The 19,157-nt window shown below is 42.2% G+C and overlaps 1 protein-coding gene across 2 annotated transcripts in view; it reads left to right on the plus strand.

Moving 5' to 3' along the window:
- The window catches only part of DAB2 (DAB adaptor protein 2), a 36,727-nt gene extending 18,706 nt beyond the window's left edge, over positions 1-18,021 (plus strand). Inside the window, exons 3-14 of one of the 2 annotated variants that reach the window (XM_074995625.1) lie at positions 79-218; positions 1,179-1,277; positions 1,725-1,856; positions 4,721-4,804; positions 5,580-5,624; positions 5,840-5,902; positions 7,276-7,908; positions 8,906-9,062; positions 12,048-12,677; positions 13,146-13,258; positions 13,969-14,039; positions 16,435-18,021. In XM_074995625.1, the coding sequence (XP_074851726.1) occupies positions 79-218; positions 1,179-1,277; positions 1,725-1,856; positions 4,721-4,804; positions 5,580-5,624; positions 5,840-5,902; positions 7,276-7,908; positions 8,906-9,062; positions 12,048-12,677; positions 13,146-13,258; positions 13,969-14,034 (2,162 nt within the window). In that variant the 3' untranslated portion in view covers positions 14,035-14,039; positions 16,435-18,021. The remainder of the gene's footprint in view (positions 1-78; positions 219-1,178; positions 1,278-1,724; positions 1,857-4,720; positions 4,805-5,579; positions 5,625-5,839; positions 5,903-7,275; positions 7,909-8,905; positions 9,063-12,047; positions 12,678-13,145; positions 13,259-13,968; positions 14,040-16,434) is intronic. The other variant, XM_074995626.1, reaches the window with a different exon arrangement.
- The last annotated feature ends 1,136 nt before the right edge of the window (positions 18,022-19,157 follow it).

Consider the following 19,157-nt stretch of genomic DNA (forward strand, 5'->3'; position numbering starts at 1 on the left):
AGAATGGATTACAATACACTGACTTCAGAGACAGGCTCTGACCACAACTCTTTTTTTAAAAACCATCTTCACTTCCAGGGTCTGAGAAAACAGATGAATATCTCTTGGCCAGATTCAAAGGGGATGGTGTAAGATACAAAGCCAAGCTGATTGGCATTGATGATGTTCCAGAAGCAAGAGGAGACAAGATGAGCCAAGATTCAATGATGAAGCTGAAGGTAAAGGCCTGAACTTGGCTAAGAGCATGCATGACACTTTAACTAGACAAGATAATGGTCAAAGCACACTATGCTGCAACTCCCACTGCATATCAAAAGCAACAACTTCAGTGTCTTCCAAACTGGAAGAAAAATGCCACTTTGCTTACAATTAACAAGTAGTGAAGGAAGGGCGGCAGCCCAAAACTAAGCTGTGTTCCTAGCCTATAAATGGCTCTGCCAATAGTTCATCCATACAGTTCTTAGAAGATGCAGTTGGTGAGCCCCAAATCAATCCGGACTTGAGGGAATGCAAACTCCCTGAAAGGGAATAAAAGGAAGAACTTACATAATTGTGAGGAATCAAACTGGATTAGCTGTGGGGGGGGGGGGTGCTTTCCTATTAGAATGTGAAGTTTAACATGCATCCACTAATGCAATGCCAAGTATAATGCATGCTCTTCTAGCAATGTAAAGAATCTCAGACCTTGAGGCTTAGCAGTAAAGGCTAGAAAATAAAGCAGGTGAAATGGAGAGACAGCTACAAGTTGGCAACACAACATGACCACAGCCCTGTGGTCAAGTCAGCCTCTTCATTTACTAATTAGCCTTGCTGGCAGTATGGATAAGCAACTGTCTCCTTGTCTGCTTAAACCAAGAAGGAGACTTAGCCTAGTAAAGATACTACCCCATAGCACTTAGCTCAAAAGCAATATAAATGAGGTCTGAGTAAACTTCAAGCTAAATAGTGCAGGTGGGAAGACAACATAAAATACCACAGTCCATGTTTGCATAGGTATGCATAACTTCACCTCTGATGTAAATGGCTAAATTCAGCTAAGTTGCAGGTTCACCTGAGGCCAATAGGGTGTAAGAGCTAAAACTGAGGCAAAACTTACTTGAAGCACAAGTATCTGGTACAACTTGATTCAAGCTGAACAAATGTATAAACTATGATCTAATGATAACATCCTTCTTAAGGGAATGGCAGTAGCAGCCCGCTCCCAGGGACAGCACAAACAGAGGATCTGGGTGAATATATCCCTTTCTGGCATCAAGATAATTGATGAGAAAACTGGGGTAAGAAACTGAAGAGCTGCTTATGGTTGTGACCATTAAACACAACAGTAGGAGACTAACATAAGAACAGCCTTGGTGTCAATGTTAAGACTAGAAAAGTGTTCTCCAGTAGAACAACTCGGAGGCCTCACCTATGTTTGTGGGGGAGGAGTAGGTGGAAGTGGAGGAAGGAAGTAGTATCTAATCAAACTCCTCCAGGGGAGATGGAATTGGTTCCTGTCTGACTTCTATAAGCACTGGTAACCTAGCACTGTTCTTCACATCTCTACTAATGTGACAGTATGCTAAACATTAATGCTGACTTGGAAAAAAATTTACATATTTCCCTGTCAGCTCTCAAAGTGTGGTGGAGACCTGACAAGTCACTGCCATTCCATAGCTTTGCGTACTGTAGTTCTGTGTGGCATGCACTCTTCCAAGAGTGGAACTAACTGCTTTCAATTCTAGGTCATAGAACATGAGCATCCAGTAAACAAAATTTCCTTTATTGCTCGGGATGTGACTGACAACCGTGCCTTTGGGTATGTTTGTGGAGGAGAAGGACAGCACCAGTTTTTTGCCATAAAAACAGCACAACAGGTATGAACTGAGGGATCTGAGCATTAAGATCATTCTGTAGATTGCTTGCCCACTTGTGGCCAGATCACTTATGATTCTTTCCTAGCTCTCAGTAAATCAGTCCTAGCCAAAACTGTCAGACCTCAAAAACCCATAGACAACTCAAAACAGAGCTGCTAGCTTCAAGACAAACTTGAAGAAACAGTGAGCATCATTGAAAAATTACCTCATCCCCCTACAATAAAGTTATCAGGAAGACATGTAATACTATCTCAGGGATTTCTTACTGCAGCATGACATGGTATTTAAACCCAACACTGAGATTTCAGCAATTGAAGTGGTATGAGCTATTGCTTTGGGCACTAGAAAGTTTCTTTGGCTAGCAGAAGAACTCTAGCATACAAAGGAGCCTGTCCAGGGCAGCTTAAATATTTGAGCACAGGGAAGTTCTGTATTCATAGCCAGGAGCTCTAGTCTATGACTAAAAGTGGCAATGAAGAATTGTTAAAGCCAGCACAATGTCTGTCAGAGCTAAAGGCTGACTTGTGGGTGACTTAGTCCTGGCAGTCTGAGGTAGCAGAGATGTTATAAGATGCCAGACAAGAGACTTATTGCTTAACTTCCTCACTAGTGGGGAATGGTGGAAATCAAGAACAAACAGATCTGGTGTGACATCTTCAAGGATAACTTATTCCTGAGAGGACTATGCAACTGACCAAGAATGGTGGCTTGTCTGGTGTCCCCTCCTACTGTATTGGGATTCCTGGAGAAGCTAGTTGGCTAATGCCTGGCTTAAACTGTACAGCTGGCTATGCTGTGCCTACTAAGGTTTTCTGGCACTATCCATAACTAGATCTTCTTGGGTTCCTTAATTTGCCAAATGTAACCACTTGGCTTGAAATCGTACACAGTAGGCCTCTGCATCAAGGTTGAGGTTTTGGCAGACTTCATCCCATGCTGTTCGTCATTGCCAAGAGCAAGGCAGAGGAATGAATAGGAAGAAGTGTACTATCCTTGCTAAAGTCTAATGACTCTATCCTTTGAAGTGCTTTAGATCAAGGACTCAACTTGGCAGGGAGTGGCTTTTTTGGCTGTCCCTGGAAAAGCTTGGACAAATCTGCACGTGACCAGAAGGTGGTCTAGCTTTTACTAGCTTGACAATGTAGTCAACAGTCCAGGTACCCTGGCCATGCTCCAGGACTTCTCTGCAACTCTTCTGGGATACTAAGACTGTCAGGTCCACACATCTGAACAGAGTGCATGGAGCCTGTATCTGTGCTCTTCAGACTCTTTGCTAGTAGTCCTAAAAGCCATAGACCGTTCCAAACAGCTGCTGTTTAAAGACCTACTTGGAGGCCCTGGTGGGTAGGGAGAACTTCTACATGTAGGTCATGAAGGAACAAGAGCCAGACACTTTCATAGGTCCATGTGGCAGCAACAGCTGAGATCCCATATGATGTAATTAAAGATGAGCTTTTAGCAATGCTTTAAGGCAACCTAATTAACCTTTTTTGCATGTGACTGCAGTTTGTGCCACTATAGTGTAGACATGGCTCAACTGCATCACAGAATCTATAGAGCAAACACATCCTAAACAACAAACCCCTTTTATGTAGCTCTTCCTGTGTGCCACCTCCAAAGTAGAGTTCAACAGGCAGCCTTCCATCTAACTGCACCTGCAGTGGGTATTCTAGCTCTGTTTCACAGCTGTGAAACATCAACAGATCTATAAATTGACCAAGCTCAAGCTAATGTATAAAGGCCATAAGCACTAATCTATCTGTAGGGTTTTGTTACTTCAGATTATGCACAAAGTGGTATATTTAAAGCAAATGCTCCATCTCCAGAACACCCTTTCAAGTCTCCTTGGAAGGCAACTGGGGAGGAGGGATAGGGATCAAATGGCCTTAGCAGAGCCTAAGGGGTGTAGCTTTTTTTTTCTAGCACCTGCTCTTTTATCTAGAAGTATCTTGCCCATTTGTACTCCATTCATGGGTACCCTCTGTTCCAGCTATTTAGGCATCTAGCCTGTTCTACAGAAAGGAATTCAAGTTTTCATTTAGGAAGCCCTCCAAAAAGAGGTTATATGGGGTTGGGGGAACCAACTCAAATGTGAACACTGAGCATGGAGAAACCAGTTTCTTCCAGAAGGGAATCGGGAGGATGGCAAAATGAAGTGACTGCTGAGCCCAGCTTTAGACAGCTGTCTGAATGGGGTAACTCTTTCTGACATGAAGAGCTTACCCATGAGTAACTGCACCTTCTTAAACCCTGAACTATGAATTTTCCTTCTGCTGAAAACAAGGCCTGTCTATTCCAGAACATATCAAGCAATGTACCAAGGAAGGGACTGCCTGCATTAAAGGATTTAGGCAGTGTTCCATTTAACTTTGGTCACCATAAATGTTACATCAAGGCACATGCAGATGTTTCTGCTGATAGTACAAAAATGCTGTCCACTATGGCTGCTCTGCTAATCAGTTGGGCAGCACCTAGATTTCTCCTAGGTGGCATCAAGCACTCTGCTTACAAAGCACAGGGTACAGGTCAGGCAGCATTACCCTTGGACTAGCACAAATGCTGCTTTCTAGTCTACACTACAAAATTCTCAATTGCATGGCTTGTTATCACTCTTGGCTTCCCTTTTGAAGTAATTGCTGTTGCCTCTTCCTTTCAAGAGACTTTTAAATGCAAGTGATCTGTTGCATTCAAACACCTTTTCAGTAACTGCTTCATGATAAAGCAATTAATCTGGAAATGGACTCATTCCTACTACAGGAGTATGAATAGTTTCAGCAGCAAATACAACTTGGTTGCTTGCCATTCCATATGAATGGCAAAGACTTCAGTAGAAACTTAGGTTTTTAAAACGGTTTCCCTTTCAGGCTGAACCTCTTGTGGTTGATCTTAAGGACCTCTTCCAAGTAATTTATAACCTCAAGAAAAAAGAGGAAGAGGATAAGAAAAAGGCAAGTAACTACTTTGTATTGAACCTCCTACCTATTTAAATGCTATCTTTTTGTATTCAGGACTACCATATTTCCATGCTAGCATAACCCAGTATCTCAATAGGCCTCTGTAAAGCTCATAGCATGACTGAAGCACTGGCCTACTAGTTCAGGCAGTAGTCGTACATACCATGTACACTCGATCTTTTGATCCACTAGGATGCATAGTGGATGCAGTTTAAAAATCTTTGTACTTGAACTGTTTCTCACTTGGTTGGAGACTGCTTCAGTGTCTAGCTTTATCTTTAGATGTTTCATGCCCCTTTAGAATAGTCCTTGGCTCTTGGCAATACTTTATTACTAGAGCTGTCTAGCTGAGAATGTACTCAAATTCCTCCTCAACCAGCTTCAAAAGCTGTTAACAGTTCTTTACATAAAAATCTGATCTTCTGCCAAGCAGTAATGACCAGATGCTAATATGCTATCTATTTTTCCTGTCATAGAATGAAGAAGCCAATAAGACAGTTGAGGTAAAGCTTAAATCTGAATAATTCTGAACAAGTGAAATTCTAATCTAAATGTCCTTCCCATTCCTAGCTAAAACTTGGTGGCAACCTACAACTAGCTGCATTGTAGTGAGGAGTATTGTACAGCAATACAAAGTTTTTAATCCTTCACAGCATTACCAGCCTCAATTAGTTCATCTTCTGTGGCACTTTCTTATATCAGAACCTGAATGACCACTGGAATAAGGTACTTGTCTTGGCACTAACATTGGCTTTATTTTCATTTTCAGAATGGTAGTGATGCACTGGCTGATCAGGTTGACAAAATAAAACTGGTACGTTCATATAATGCTCACTGGAGTATGTGGTGTCCTCTTTAAACTATAGTACAGATTCCTTGGTAGCCTCTAAGGTGAATGTGTAGTTTTTACTGTAGTTGCCTACCTACTTTTTTGAATTGAAAGTGGCTATTCTGCTACTAGTATGTTACTTGTCTTTAAAGCAATGATACCAATGGAAGACTTAACTAGATCTTGAAAATGTCTTTAAGGGTGTTGACCAGATGGATTTGTTTGGTGATATGTCCACACCTCCTGACCTGAATAGTCCCACAGTAAGTAAGACCAGTCTTGTAATTACTTTGTATAAAATGGAACAGCAAGCAAGAGGCTAGATTGACCTGATGTTGCATTTGTTTCCTGGCTGGTCAAACAAGAGAACTTGCTGGATCACAGGGGGATAACCTTGTCTAGCAGTACTACCAACACCTCCACTACTTGCTGTGTCAAACTTCTTTAGCTCTAGTTTAGAGCTGAACAGTCAGTACTAGTGGCCATATAACTTCATGTGGCCCATGGGGAAACTTGTCTACACACAAGCAGACATCAAGTTAACTAAACTCATGCCAGCCTAGGGGTTCAACCTATAGGTAAAATGAAACTTTAATACTAATTGGAGAAATAAAACTTCAACTTTTGCTAGGTTTCCCACAGGAGGCCTTTACCTACTAAATAACCATAATGGCTCAAGTGTTTCTATCATTGCATAACAATCTTGTCTTTGCCTCTAGTTTTAATTGCTACTGAGCTTTAGTAGGTGTAAGACTTGCAGTACAACCTATAAACTTCAACACTTCCTTTTGGTACTTAGAGTAAGCTTGGGCATCTTAACTCATCTATGTAATGACTCTAAAGTGCTATCCTTCAGATGCTGGGAGGGGTGGGGGAGAACAAATCTCCAGTCCCTTGCACAGAAGAGGCTGACTGGCCTTTTTGAATCTGCCAGGCAGAGGAGGCTCTTGGAAGCTGTACTACCCCTATCCACAAGGACTTCATAATCCAAAGGCATATTTTACTAACTTCACTGAAATGTGAAACTAAAGAATGCTGCCAAAATAAAATTGTGAGCTTACTCAGGCACTATCTAGTGTCACTACCATACTGCATTACGATATTACTGATAACTGATGCCCATGTACTGACTCCCTCTTATGTCAAATGCAAGCAGTGCCATATTTGTTAGACTATAGGTGGCCTGCTACTCAGCTGCATAAATACTTGAATTTCATACACTTCTGAGGCAACACTACCTTAATGTCCCATTTTGGGACTGTCTCAGTGCCTGTGTAGGAAACAGTAAATGGCATCTGACATGGAGAGACTTCAGTTCCAACCCTGGCAGTCTCAAGCCATGCATAATGAATGTCTTTAGGACAGTGCTTAATCTGTCCTGTAGCTGTAACAGGGTTCCCATCCTAATAGCCTCTATGTACTTGTAACAAAGTTGGGTGTATGGTTGGGGGGAGGGGAAGGAAAGGTGTTAGCAGCAACCAGCTGAAGCTTTTTGCTAATTGTAGAAGGTTGAGGGCACTAGCCTTTCTGGTAGCAATATTTAGCACTTCAGGTTTATTTTCTGCAAAGTAAAGATCACATTGGCTTGCATCTTTTGGCTTCAACTAACTAACTTTTTTTCTTTCCAAATGAATAGGAGAGTAAAGAGATTTTGTTAGTGGATCTAAACTCTGAAATTGAGACCAATCTGACTTCTGTAACAGAGAGTCCCTTCTTGAATGGCATCACTTCCTCTCTCCCACAACCCTCATCACAGACACCTTTCTTGCCTGAAAGTTCTTTCACTGCCAATCTGAGCTTCTTCCCTGCACCCAATCCAGATCCTTTCAGTGATGATCCTTTTGCACAACCGGATCAATTGGCACAACCTTCATTTGATTCTCTAAAATCTCCAGCTGAGAAGAAGGAAAGTCTGAGCTTCTTGGGTAATGGTGCTGTAAATGGCGATACTGACTATTTTGGTAAACAGTTTGACCAGATTTCTAACAGAACTGGCAAACAGGAAATGCAGACAAGCCAGTGGCCAGCTGAGAGTAAGCTAATGGAGCAAGCAGCATGGACACACAACGGGGTGCCAGAAAGAGAGCAGAATGGGTTTCTGATCAAATCACCAAACATGTTTGTGGAAAGCCCTTCCAAAGGACTGTCCCTGCAAAATGGAGCAAAGCTGGACTCTGACAGCAATGTCCAGCTCATGTCACATGACTCAATTACAATTAGCCCACCTCCACAAAGTACCAAGCCAGGAAGAGGAAGGAGGACTGTTAAGGTGAAGGATCTTCAAATATATAACAGTGACATGCATGCTGTGTTAGATGGGCTGGGTGAAGGAAACTTTCCTTTTTCTTACCAAATATGGTGTGAAACTGGCTAAACTATTCCTGCTACTGTAAAACACTTTTATTGTAGTCTATTCCACCCACTGTGTCCCCTCTACAATGTCTGCTTTCATATGTTTATAATTATTGTTAAATACACCCTTTTCTTTCCAATGCTGCCATACATCACTAATTCTGGTAAGTATCTTGATCTGAAACTAGCTATTGAAATGAAATCACCTATGACACTTAAGTCAATGTCAGCCTAGAATTCTGAAACTGTGCAGTAAACATGCACCTTCAGCAGACAGGCAAACCTAAGTTCAAACTTCACTAACCAAGTCCACACAATAATTATTCTATAAAAGTTAAGCAAGTGCTGCAGTCAGTAGCAAGCTCAAGGCAAGTATGGAGTGCCTTGTGACTGGACTAAAACTGCCATAACACTAACTTAACATCATATAGCAGAGTTAAAGCCTTTGGATTTGGGGTTCAAAATATGGCAACATGTAAACAGTTAGCTAGTAGGTTAGGTGCATCAACAGCAATAAGGGGGTGTTGTAACTCCATCTGTTTAAACATGTTGCAAGTCCAGTATGACTTGATTTTGTTAGTGATTAGCTCTTAAAGCAAGGTTAGTCAAGCATTTACTTATATTGTGAATCTAACATCCTGTGCATGGTATTCTGAAACCCTCCACAGCTGGCTTTGGCAGAAGCATCTAGTCTGAGTGCATCTCAATTAGCATGCATTTCAAAGATTAATACCAGTCCCATGTCTGGTTCCTGGTTCAGAAGTAAAATATTACCTGAGCAGCCTCTTAGTAGTAGGCATTAACCCAAGAGCAGCAAAGTTCTAAATAGTAACTCTTCCTGAATAAGAAGCCCAGAAACTAGAACTGATGTCCTGGGTGTTATCCCCGTAAAACTCTCTTCTCTTTGTTTGCAGACTGCAGCAAATGACTTGTTTGGCTCAGAACTCTTCACATCTGCTACAGAGGCCTCACGCCTGACTCCTCCTGCAGGACAACCTGTACTGGTGAAAACCAATCCACTGGACCTCTTCCGAGCTAGCCCTCCTACCATAGCACCAATGGCTGGTCTAGGTTAGTTATTTCAAGCTGATGTGATCAACCTATTGACTTTTCAGCCTTACTGGTCACTTCAACTGATCTTTCAAGTCAGGTTTAAATTGTGCTTTTCACTCTAGCGCATGCTTGTTTTGACTCAATACACTTTATCAAAGCTTAGATTCCATCTAAAACTGAGTACTTACTATTTTTGGTTCATGGTATGCCTGGTAGAGAACCAGAGATGCTATCTAAAGTGCCTCTCATGCACCACCAGAGAAATGTAAATGGTAAAAAGCACAGGAATAACTAGACTGGAGGGGATATGATTAAGAATGTAGACTAGTTAGTCAGTCAGACAGTGCAGCTATGGGGGTGGCTCTCTAGGTGCAACATCTAATTCAAAGGCATGTGTATCACCTCTGGGAAATACATTCCCACTTCCAGTGTGAACACAAGTGGAAAATACCTGTTACTGGGGAAACTTCATGTGATGCATTCCAAAGTAACCTACCTACAGAGAGGCAGAGTTGAAGTAACTTGCCAAATACCAAACAAGCCCCTAAAGTCAATGGCTTTAGGTCTGGTGTCCCATCCACTGAACTACACCCCTTCTAAACCATGGAGTAGATCTTCATTTGTCTTCCCCCAACCTATATATATATAAAATATGGGGAGAGAGAGAGAGAGAGAGAGAGAGTCATCTGTATCAGATGAACTGCCAGTTGTGCACACAAGCTTGCTTTCAGTATTCCATTACTATTGCAGATTACTGATTCTAGCTCAGAATTGTGCCTGTACTAAAACCAGGTGCTGAACTACAATCATCCCTGTTGAATATACTTAAGGTATAGAGGGAGTTGTTCAATTATCAAATTATAAAGGAGCAAACTATTTTCAGGCTTAATCACTTCACATGATAGCATGTTGGTTCACTTCTGTATGAAAGTGCCACATGAACTATTGAATGAATTTCTACAGGGGACTGCTACAACTTGAGTCTAGTTTTGGCTTCTGTCCATGACCTGGTCTACACCTGAGCTAATGGGCTATGGCTCTGAGTTCTGCTGTTAGTTCCTGGAGAGCTCTAGAGGGATGGAAAGCTGAGCTGCTCATCTGGATTAGAATCCATTCACTGTTCAGGTTCTGCAGGGCAAAGCACTAATCTTTCATCCTATTTATATTGGAAGGCAAACTGAACTCTTCAGAAGCTTCCCAAAATGAAATAGTGAAGGGGTATAGGTCCCCATGCAAGATTAAGTTTAACAAATGTGAATTAAACTGCTAAGTCAACTTGCAACTAGCTAAACTCAGGCACTCATTCTAGTACTTCTGGATTGCAAATGCTAGCAGCAATGGCCTTTAACTCAAGTGGAATATTCATGAATTGTCACTCAAGCTGAGATCACCAGTAACTGGGAAGTGAGGCTTGGGAGCCAAGAACCATCTCTTAATCTAAGACTTCAGGAGTGACAGCTGTTCTAGTCTAGATCCTATCAAAACTTAATCTGTCAAGTGCTACTTGACTGCTTTAAGTAACTTTAGGTGATGAGCTTTTATGGGACAGACCCACTTCAGATCTGAAAGTGACCATGAAAGCTCATCACCTAAAATTTAGTATTTCAAGTGCTATTTGACTGGACTTTTTTTTTTTTTTTTAAAAAAAAGTCTCACTTCTACTTGGGATTCTGATAGGCAACAGTAGCCCAGGGCCTTCTCAGGGATATGTAGCTAGCTGAACAGGAGACAAGGCAATACCACTGTAAAGTAACATACAGCATCTGTTTTCTATGCAATACTTTAACACCTAATCTAATTTCAACAGAAATATCTTATGTTGAGGATTGTACTCAAATGACTTAATGGAGGAAGGCAGTAAAAACCTGACTAGGATGAGGTGGGGCAGCTATGGGAAGCATGCAGTTAACACCCTAATAAATGTTTAAAGTGCCACCAGACAGCTTGGCTTGACTGAACCTCAGAGGGGTAGCAGTGTTTAAAGATGAGAACGGGAGCAGAACCCTCTGGATAGAGAATAGACTCGGTAAGCTTAACAGAACCTAGCAATAATGTGACTTGGGGGCAAGGGAACTTTATGCCTCCAGGTGAGGCAAGAGGGTTGTGAACAAAGGGAGTGCCAGGATAGGAATGCAGTGGCAGAAGATAATACACTAGTTATTTACATCAAGCTCTTGAACAGTCCTTCTATTAAGAGCAGTAATAAGGTGCATGGCTGAATAGATTCTGCAGGGTGAGAACTCTTGCTTCTAAGAAGCAATGGTCCCATATTTGCAGTAAAATCTGGCTGGCTTATGACCTTATAGGTTTAAGAACTTAAGCAAGCATTGAAGCAAAGAGGCTGGCTGAAGTGGTCTAATGAGAGTTTAGGAATAACTCTCTGAAAACTGGACTAGCAGTGGACTATTTTGCTTGCCTGCATCAAGGGACACTTGAAACAATTACACTAACCTGCACTCAGCCAGGCTGAGACCAGCATGATTAAACAAGCTTTCTTGCCCTGTATTAGGGTGTGGCTTCAGTTTTGCTTGAAAGTCTCCTGGTGACACTAGAATAAGCATATTATGCTGACCACACTTGTCTGACAGCCTGCTCCTTGCAGGCAACACTTGGCAGCAAAGGTATGAAGCTAATCAGGGTTAACTGACAGGGTAATCTATTGCCTTTGGATTTTTTAACATGCACTTTGTTAAAGCTGTTGGCCACTGGCTGACCTAGAACTTAGCAGACCAAGATTTTTAGAACCACTCCATTCAAATGAAGTACTTAGTCCATTGAAGTGGATGGAAGCAATCTCTCATTGGACCAGCTTCCAGTCGTGACAGACAAGCTTTTGAGTTAAGCAGCTTTTGTAAGGGAAGCCTAGGCAAGCACTGAAGTGGAACAGTTTTGCCCAGATTTGTACTGTGTGAGCACTTCAGTAAGGAGCAAAAGTAATCATACAGTACCCTAGAGATGGCTTGCTAGACACTATTTACAGTCTTACATGTGACCTTTTCCTAGGTGGGTTGCCAGCAACATCTCAAACACCATGGAGTCAACAATCTTCTGTCTTCAGTCCTGCTGCATCAGTATTTCCTGGATCCATCATGGGTGCTCAGCCTACAGGATTTACTCAACCACTCACCTTTGGTACTTCTCAAGCAGTTTCTGGCTGGAGTCAGCCTGCATCCTTTGGAGGGCCATCATCTCAATCTCCTAGTCTCTGGGGTCAGCCAGCCCAGGTCTCTCCTGCTGCATGGGCACAGCCAACTACCCTTGGAAATCCTTTCCAGAGCAGCATGTATCCACCTCCAACACAGCCCCCTGCAATGTCGTCTTCAGTCTCCACTAGCCCTCCTCAGCTACCACCCAGAACTGCACCTCTGAAAGAGCCATCTAAGAAGGAAAGTGATGCCTTCACTGCACTAGACCCACTTGGGGATAAAGAGAGAAAGGATGTAAGAGAAATGTTTAAAGACTTCCAGCTGACCAAACCACCTGCAGTACCGGCCAGAAGGGGAGAACAGCAGCAAAGTCTTCTGGGTGCCTCTGGAGCTTTCACTAGCTACTTTAATAGCAAAGTGGGCATTCTTCAAGACAACACTGATCGTGATGACTTGGAAGTTAATCAGCTGTCCACTAAAATAAGTGGTAAAGTCCATCTTAATGCTTCCTTGGTTAGATGAGCAAACCCCAATACCTACCCAAAAGCAACTTTAATCCTGTGATCTCTAGATGGCTAGGTAGCATCTTCTGTTTACTAGGTAAAAATACTTGTGACCAGTCATGAGGGTCATTAACTTACAGCTGCCCAACACTGCCCTCTAGTATCTAACTCTAATCCACTAGCTCATTTAGCTATGTTCCCAGCACTTTAAACTTTCAGTTTTAAAACTTCATACTTCATAGTAGAAAGCATCTCCGCAGACACTACTTAGAAACTAACTAAGGTGGCACATCAAAAGATGTTATGCACAAAACAGATTCTAGTCTTGCATCTACATTGGAGAAAATAATTCAAAGCTAATTTTTGGTTTTGGAGAAAACACTGTAGTACTAAAATCTAGACCAGACTTTATTTCCATGAGGAAAGTAACTTGTTTAAACTCTCTTCCACAGAACCACCAAAACCTGCTCCTAGACAAAGCACTCTACCACCTTCCAAGTCTGATAGCCTGTTTGAAAACCCCTTTCAAGCAGCTCCTTTCAGCACTACTTCACAAGCATCTACTGTAAGTACTAGAAAGCTGCTTACCTACTTGTCTTCTGGAGCCCCCAGAAATGTTAACCTGTGGCACTTCACCAGTTATGGTGGCAGGGTGGAGGCACTTACCATGAGGTGATTCCCTGACACTGTATCTGACTTGACTCACTCAGGAGGACTAGCAAACATTTCACAGGGTAAATATCACTTGTGAATGTAATCCAAACTCTAGATACAACTACTAACTCACAGGGTGATGGTGCCTCTAGCTCTGTAGCATGAGGCAATCATGCTTGTGGGGTTTTTGAAGCCATATTGGCTGAACAAGGCTGAAGCTGGCTAGTTGGAAGCTGGACTTGTTTTCCTCCTCTTGTGGGGTAGGTGGGCAAGGTGCATGCAGTCTATAGCTTCTCTATGGCCAAAAGATGAAAAGTAGCATAAAATCAATATTTGGGACTTCAGACTTGAAGCCCTTCAAAGAAACACTCAAATTATCCCAAAACTAAATTTTTCAGACTAATTGAAGGAACATGCTTTTTGTCTCATGAATATTAAATGCATGTGGTCTTCCCATAGATGTGTCCTAAGTTAGGATGTATTCATGAAGAGAATGTGCCAGCCTAGGGCTTAATGGCTCTCTAGGATGCCTAGAACTGGGCTGTCTACAACCACTTGTCACCAGTAATGGCATGCCAGTTCAAACAATGGGCAACTAATCTACCAATCTTCTGTTTTTAGACTGTCTCTCAGCCATTGTCATCTTCTGATCTAATCAGTGATCCTTTTGCAAATCCATTTGCATAGTCCAGGTAAGTGAACCCAACACACAACATAAGGGGATGTCCTGAGTGGTGATCTATTGAGCAATGACCCTTCTGTTCCACCCCTGGTGAAACAGATACTGTGGCCCAGCCTGAATCTCAGTTCTAAGCAGCCACCCAAGTGCTTGGCTTATGGGAATGCTTTTCTTGAGGCTGTCGCCTGGTGTGCTGAGCCTGCCTGCCTTGGCCGCTCCCAGCACCCTCCTGGTGGCTCAAAAGCCCCATGGCTTTCCTCAACCCTCTAAACAAGGAAGAGTTGGGGTACCCCCTCACAGCAGAACAACATGAATGCTGAACCAGCTCAGCTCTGGAAGGGAAAATCTGAGATGCTGCTGTCTGGCCTTGTTGGCTGTAGTCCATAGCATAGTGACTGGCCTATCCAGTAGCTGGGGGATGCAGCATGTTTTCATTATGCATGCTTGTAAGCAATAGTAACTTACATTGCTGTAATGCCTAAACTGGAAGGAATAGTAAATGCAAACTCAGACTGAACAGTGAATACAGTAGGGAGATACCTCATCTCTCTAAAAGCTTAATCTCACCAAGCCCATAACTGCTGCAGGGTAGCTTCATACCATATTATGGAACAGGCATTGACTGCATGTGGTCTGCTTTAAAGCTTTTGTGCCCAGACTCCAATGTTGGACTAAAGTAGTAGCTGGCTTTAAAGCTGAGAATATCCCTCTTCTGAGATGACAGTAAGCTAGTGAAGTAGAATCCCTTTCATAGACTGACCCATGTATTTATGCCTCTGGTTCAAGTAAAGTAGGATTTCCTGTAGATAATGGCAGCCTGAATGACTGACAAACATACAGTAGACAGTCATGTGAACTGAAATCCTACTGGCCAAGTATAAATGTTGCAGTAACTAGAACTCTGTTCTGGTAAGCAGCATTATCTTCAAGACAAGTCCTGTGGCACCTTAGACTACCAGATATTTTGGAGCATAAGCTTTCCTAGGCAAAGACCTGCTTAATCAGATGCATGAGTAGCAGTTCCAGAGGGCAGCCTAAATGTATAGGCTTGCAGAAAGTCTCCTACATGGAGGATGTAGCCCATTAACAGCAGCTAATGTGGAGGTGTGAATATCCAGAGGAGAAATGGCTTTTGTAATTGGCTAGCCACTGCATCTGAGCAGTTATTTGTCAATTTGCAAATGAATTGCAGCTCTCTAGCTCCTCTCTGGAGTCTGGTTTTTTGAAGTTGGCTTTTTTGCCTTGCAGGATGGCTACTTTTAAATCTGTTAGTGAGTATCCAGGGAGACTGAAGTGGTAGTCCTACAGGCTTTCATTATTGCAGAGATCTGACTTGTGTCCGTTAGTCATCTAAGTAGAGACTGTCTAGCTTACCCACAGTATATAAAAGTGGGGCGTTGCTGGCACATTAGAAATGCAGGTGAATGGGCCCCTGATGGTGTGGTTAGGTCCTGTGGTGTTGCTGTAGGGATTGGTTCTGGGTTTAGAGTTACTGTGGGGTGGTCTGTAGCTGCTGGTGAGAATCCAGCTTTGGGTTGGCAGGCTGCAGGCAAGGACTGACTCACCTAATGTCTGAGTATATTGCATAGGATGGGTTGTAGATCACTGAGCTGGAGAGACTTTTATCTGAGGGCTGTATGTGAGGGCCAGTGATGTTGTCTGTCCTGTCTTGTACATATCTGTCTCTGTCATTGTTTGTTCATGTCTAGACCCTCCTCTAGAACCATGACTCATGCATCTGAAGTGGGTCTTAGCCCACAAGCTTATGCTGACATCTTAGCCTATATAAAGTGCTGCAGGACTTCTTTTGGTTCTGGTTAACCATGTTACCTTCCTTACTATAGTAAGCATGAAGTACTTAACACATCCCTTTTCTAATGTATGAATTAGAGGAACAAGTGGGCATTATGTTGGCTCTAAGTCTGACTTGGTGAGGAACTAAAATTCTACAGCATGCACCAAGTTGGGAATGGACTTCAACTTAGGACACTTTGCACTTAATCCTGACCTCTTTAGTTTAAAACATCACTAGCTCTTCAGACTATGTAGATACCCATTTCTAATAAATGCACTCAGAACTCTAAGCATAAAAGGCTACCCTTGTGTAGGAGCCTAAAGATGATGAAATTCTAGTTCTCTTCCCCACACTGCTAAATTCAACTAGTGGGCTGACACATTACCATAATTTCACATGCTACTAGAGATCCTAATAGTTCATCTTGCTGAAGACTTAAAGGCAGTTGGCTAGAATCTCACTTTAGTAGCAATACTGAAAACCCTTTGGAATTTTCATCAATAAGCCTTATTAGAGAAAGCAAAAGGCCTTTACAGTGTAACCTGTCTAAGCAGTCTTGTGGGCCAAATGGGCAAACAGTCCATATTAATTCCTAATTGCTTTCTCTTGGCAGAAGCCAGCTGTAATGAGTGAAGGAAGAATGGGATAAAGACACCCCTCTTGTAGAATATGGTGACTTCTCTTATGTTGCATTTGTCTGCCTTCATCCTTGATGTCTATTCTGATGGCTATAAATGTGTCTGCTGTGATCAAAAACCAGTTTAGACTGAAACATGAGCCCTCAAAGAGAACCTGCTGTTTAAAATTCAAGATGAAGCCAAGGAAAACACACACTCTGATGCTGGAGGCCTTGATTTGAGTTGGTGGATGGGAATCTTTCTGTACCGTCGGTTTATTAGGAAATGCATAAGAGTCTTGTGGGAACACTGACTTTCCAGGCTTGCTGTGTTTTTTGAACAGTCACCTACACTTAATACTTGCAGCACTTACTGTAATGGTTGTAATAAGGGATTGGAGCCTCTTCTTGAGGAAGACACAATGCATTATCTCCACATCAGGTGGCAGAGGGGAGGGAATGGGGTTTTAGAATCTCACTTAAATAAGCTCCCCCAATACTTGTATCTGGATTTCACTGATGGCTGTCTTACTAGAAAATGACAGCCACCTAAAGGTTTTTTCTTAAACCTCTTTTTTAATGTACAGTAATTCACTATCTTGTATTTATGGTGACAGTACAACTGGTGATACCTGTCTCTTTGCTTAATTCTAAATACCAGAAAACCCAAACAGACAAATCCAGTACTTGCTGATTCATATTAAAAATGGCAAAACACATTCCATCTTGCCTACAATATGGCAGCAGAATTGGGAGGAGCAGTAACTACAGAGAACAAACATCCTCAACTTCCTAGTTGACAAGCTGTCCAAATCTAGAATCTGAATTGGACCTAAAGCTGGGAACACCTCATCCAAACTTCATGTCTACTACCTTTTAGATTTTTAATCCCTTTGTGGCTTTTTGGAGCAGGGTGGGTAGAATCAAATAAGGTGCTGGATTGTTCATGCTGCAAGCAAGAGCTTGTCAGATGCTAAAGAGAATAGAATAAGCAAGTGAGATTCTTGTGGAATTAGCTAAAATTCAGCAAATGTTCCTACTGCTCTGAATGCCAATATGTTGTCACATAATTTATACCATGGGGCTAGTGTGTTGGAAGGGCAACAGGCAATCTTGTATTAATCTTTACTTCACTTGATCTTGATCTCATGAATTTTGATGCATGCTCCACTATTGGAGGTAGCTGTCCACATCTTAAAGTGCCTTCTTTATGAGCCCCTGTCCTAAGTGAGTTGTATCTAAAATGTGTTGCCTAACAATTTGTTAGGGCTACCTCTTTTGCTTTTGGACAAAAGTCTAATTGGCTATTAGTGTTACTCAACTTAAGACAACATAGTATTTCATATTGAATTGGATCCTAAACTGGGAATTACATCTGGAAGTTCAAACTGAAGGCAACTTTAGTGAAATTCAGCTAGGCATGCAACTCGTTCTATATAACCTCTTGTGCACTTTCCTGTAATGCAATTAAAAGTTAAGAATTTATATGTACTTGTCTCAAACAACTGGAAATGTAAGCTTATGGATGTTAACTTGTCTTACAAGTAATGGTTTCTAATGAAATTAAAAAGATGCAGCTCTTTACATCACCTGTGCAAGGCTATCTGTTTGCAAGAAGTATGTCAGGGTGGGCTGATATTTATGCTCCTGGGGGAGCAAGAACTCTACATCCTAGGAGTTGATGGCTATTAAACTAGATGAAAATCAGAATTCTAGTTTGGAATATGCTAGAGTGGCTCTCAGAGAAGTTTGACAAGTATCTTCCATGAAATGAGATTTCAAATAACCACTGTTTAGACACTAGCTTTGCACCTGCTGTCCTATTGCTGTATGTAATGCCATTGCCCTAGCTCACTAGCAGAAGGGATTGAACCTGCAAGCAGAGGGCCCAAAACCCCGTGCTCTCCTACATGAGCTAAACCCCAGCTGGCTCTCAACCAAAGCTGTAGACCAGAGGCATCACTCCCTGGTATGTAGTCAGTCTCAGCAGTTTCATATAGGAAAGAGGCCCAACTTGGTAGGGGCAAGAACAAGCATTGACACAGCCTTGTAACACAGTAACTGCTTGCTTGGTTTTCAGAACAATTCCCCATCACTGTCTTAAACTTGTATCTTCAGGCTTCCTATAAGCTGTTCCAGCTGCATTAAACTTCCTGTACCTCTGGAGAAGATGCAAGCCACTTTATTACATAACCTCAACAGGTGTCAGAACCACAAAATAGTCTAAGGTGAGACTGCTCTGGTGAATGCCCCAGCATGTAACAGGAAAAGGGGTCACTTCTGGTAACAGCCTGAATGGAAACTATAGGACTTTGATCAGCTGTTCAATATTGAAGTTCTGGTTGGCTTAAATATTTACCAACACTTTCACTGGCTACTAGCCTTGGATTGCTAAAGCATCAAATGTCCATGTTCTGACAGGCAGGGCTGGCCTCTTGAAATAGTGAATTTTACACTACCCCATATTAAATGGGAACAAAGATTAACTGGATTTCAACACTTCCCAGGTTACTTTAAAACAGTGCCCCAGCCAGCAAAAGCTTGGTGTGCAAAGCATCTTCCTGATACAGAAGTTCTGAAGCAATAGGTAACTGACCATTACAGGAGGAGAGGTCACTTGGCTGTTAAAACAACTGCTCTGCCTGAGCCGACTGCAGAATTTCAGTAGGAGCTGGGTCAGTCCCAACCATTCAGAACTAAAATGTTCCCTAATACAGACA

The sequence above is a fragment of the Carettochelys insculpta genome, chromosome 5 (genome assembly GCF_033958435.1).
Source record: "Carettochelys insculpta isolate YL-2023 chromosome 5, ASM3395843v1, whole genome shotgun sequence".
Classification (NCBI taxonomy): domain Eukaryota; kingdom Metazoa; phylum Chordata; order Testudines; family Carettochelyidae; genus Carettochelys; species Carettochelys insculpta.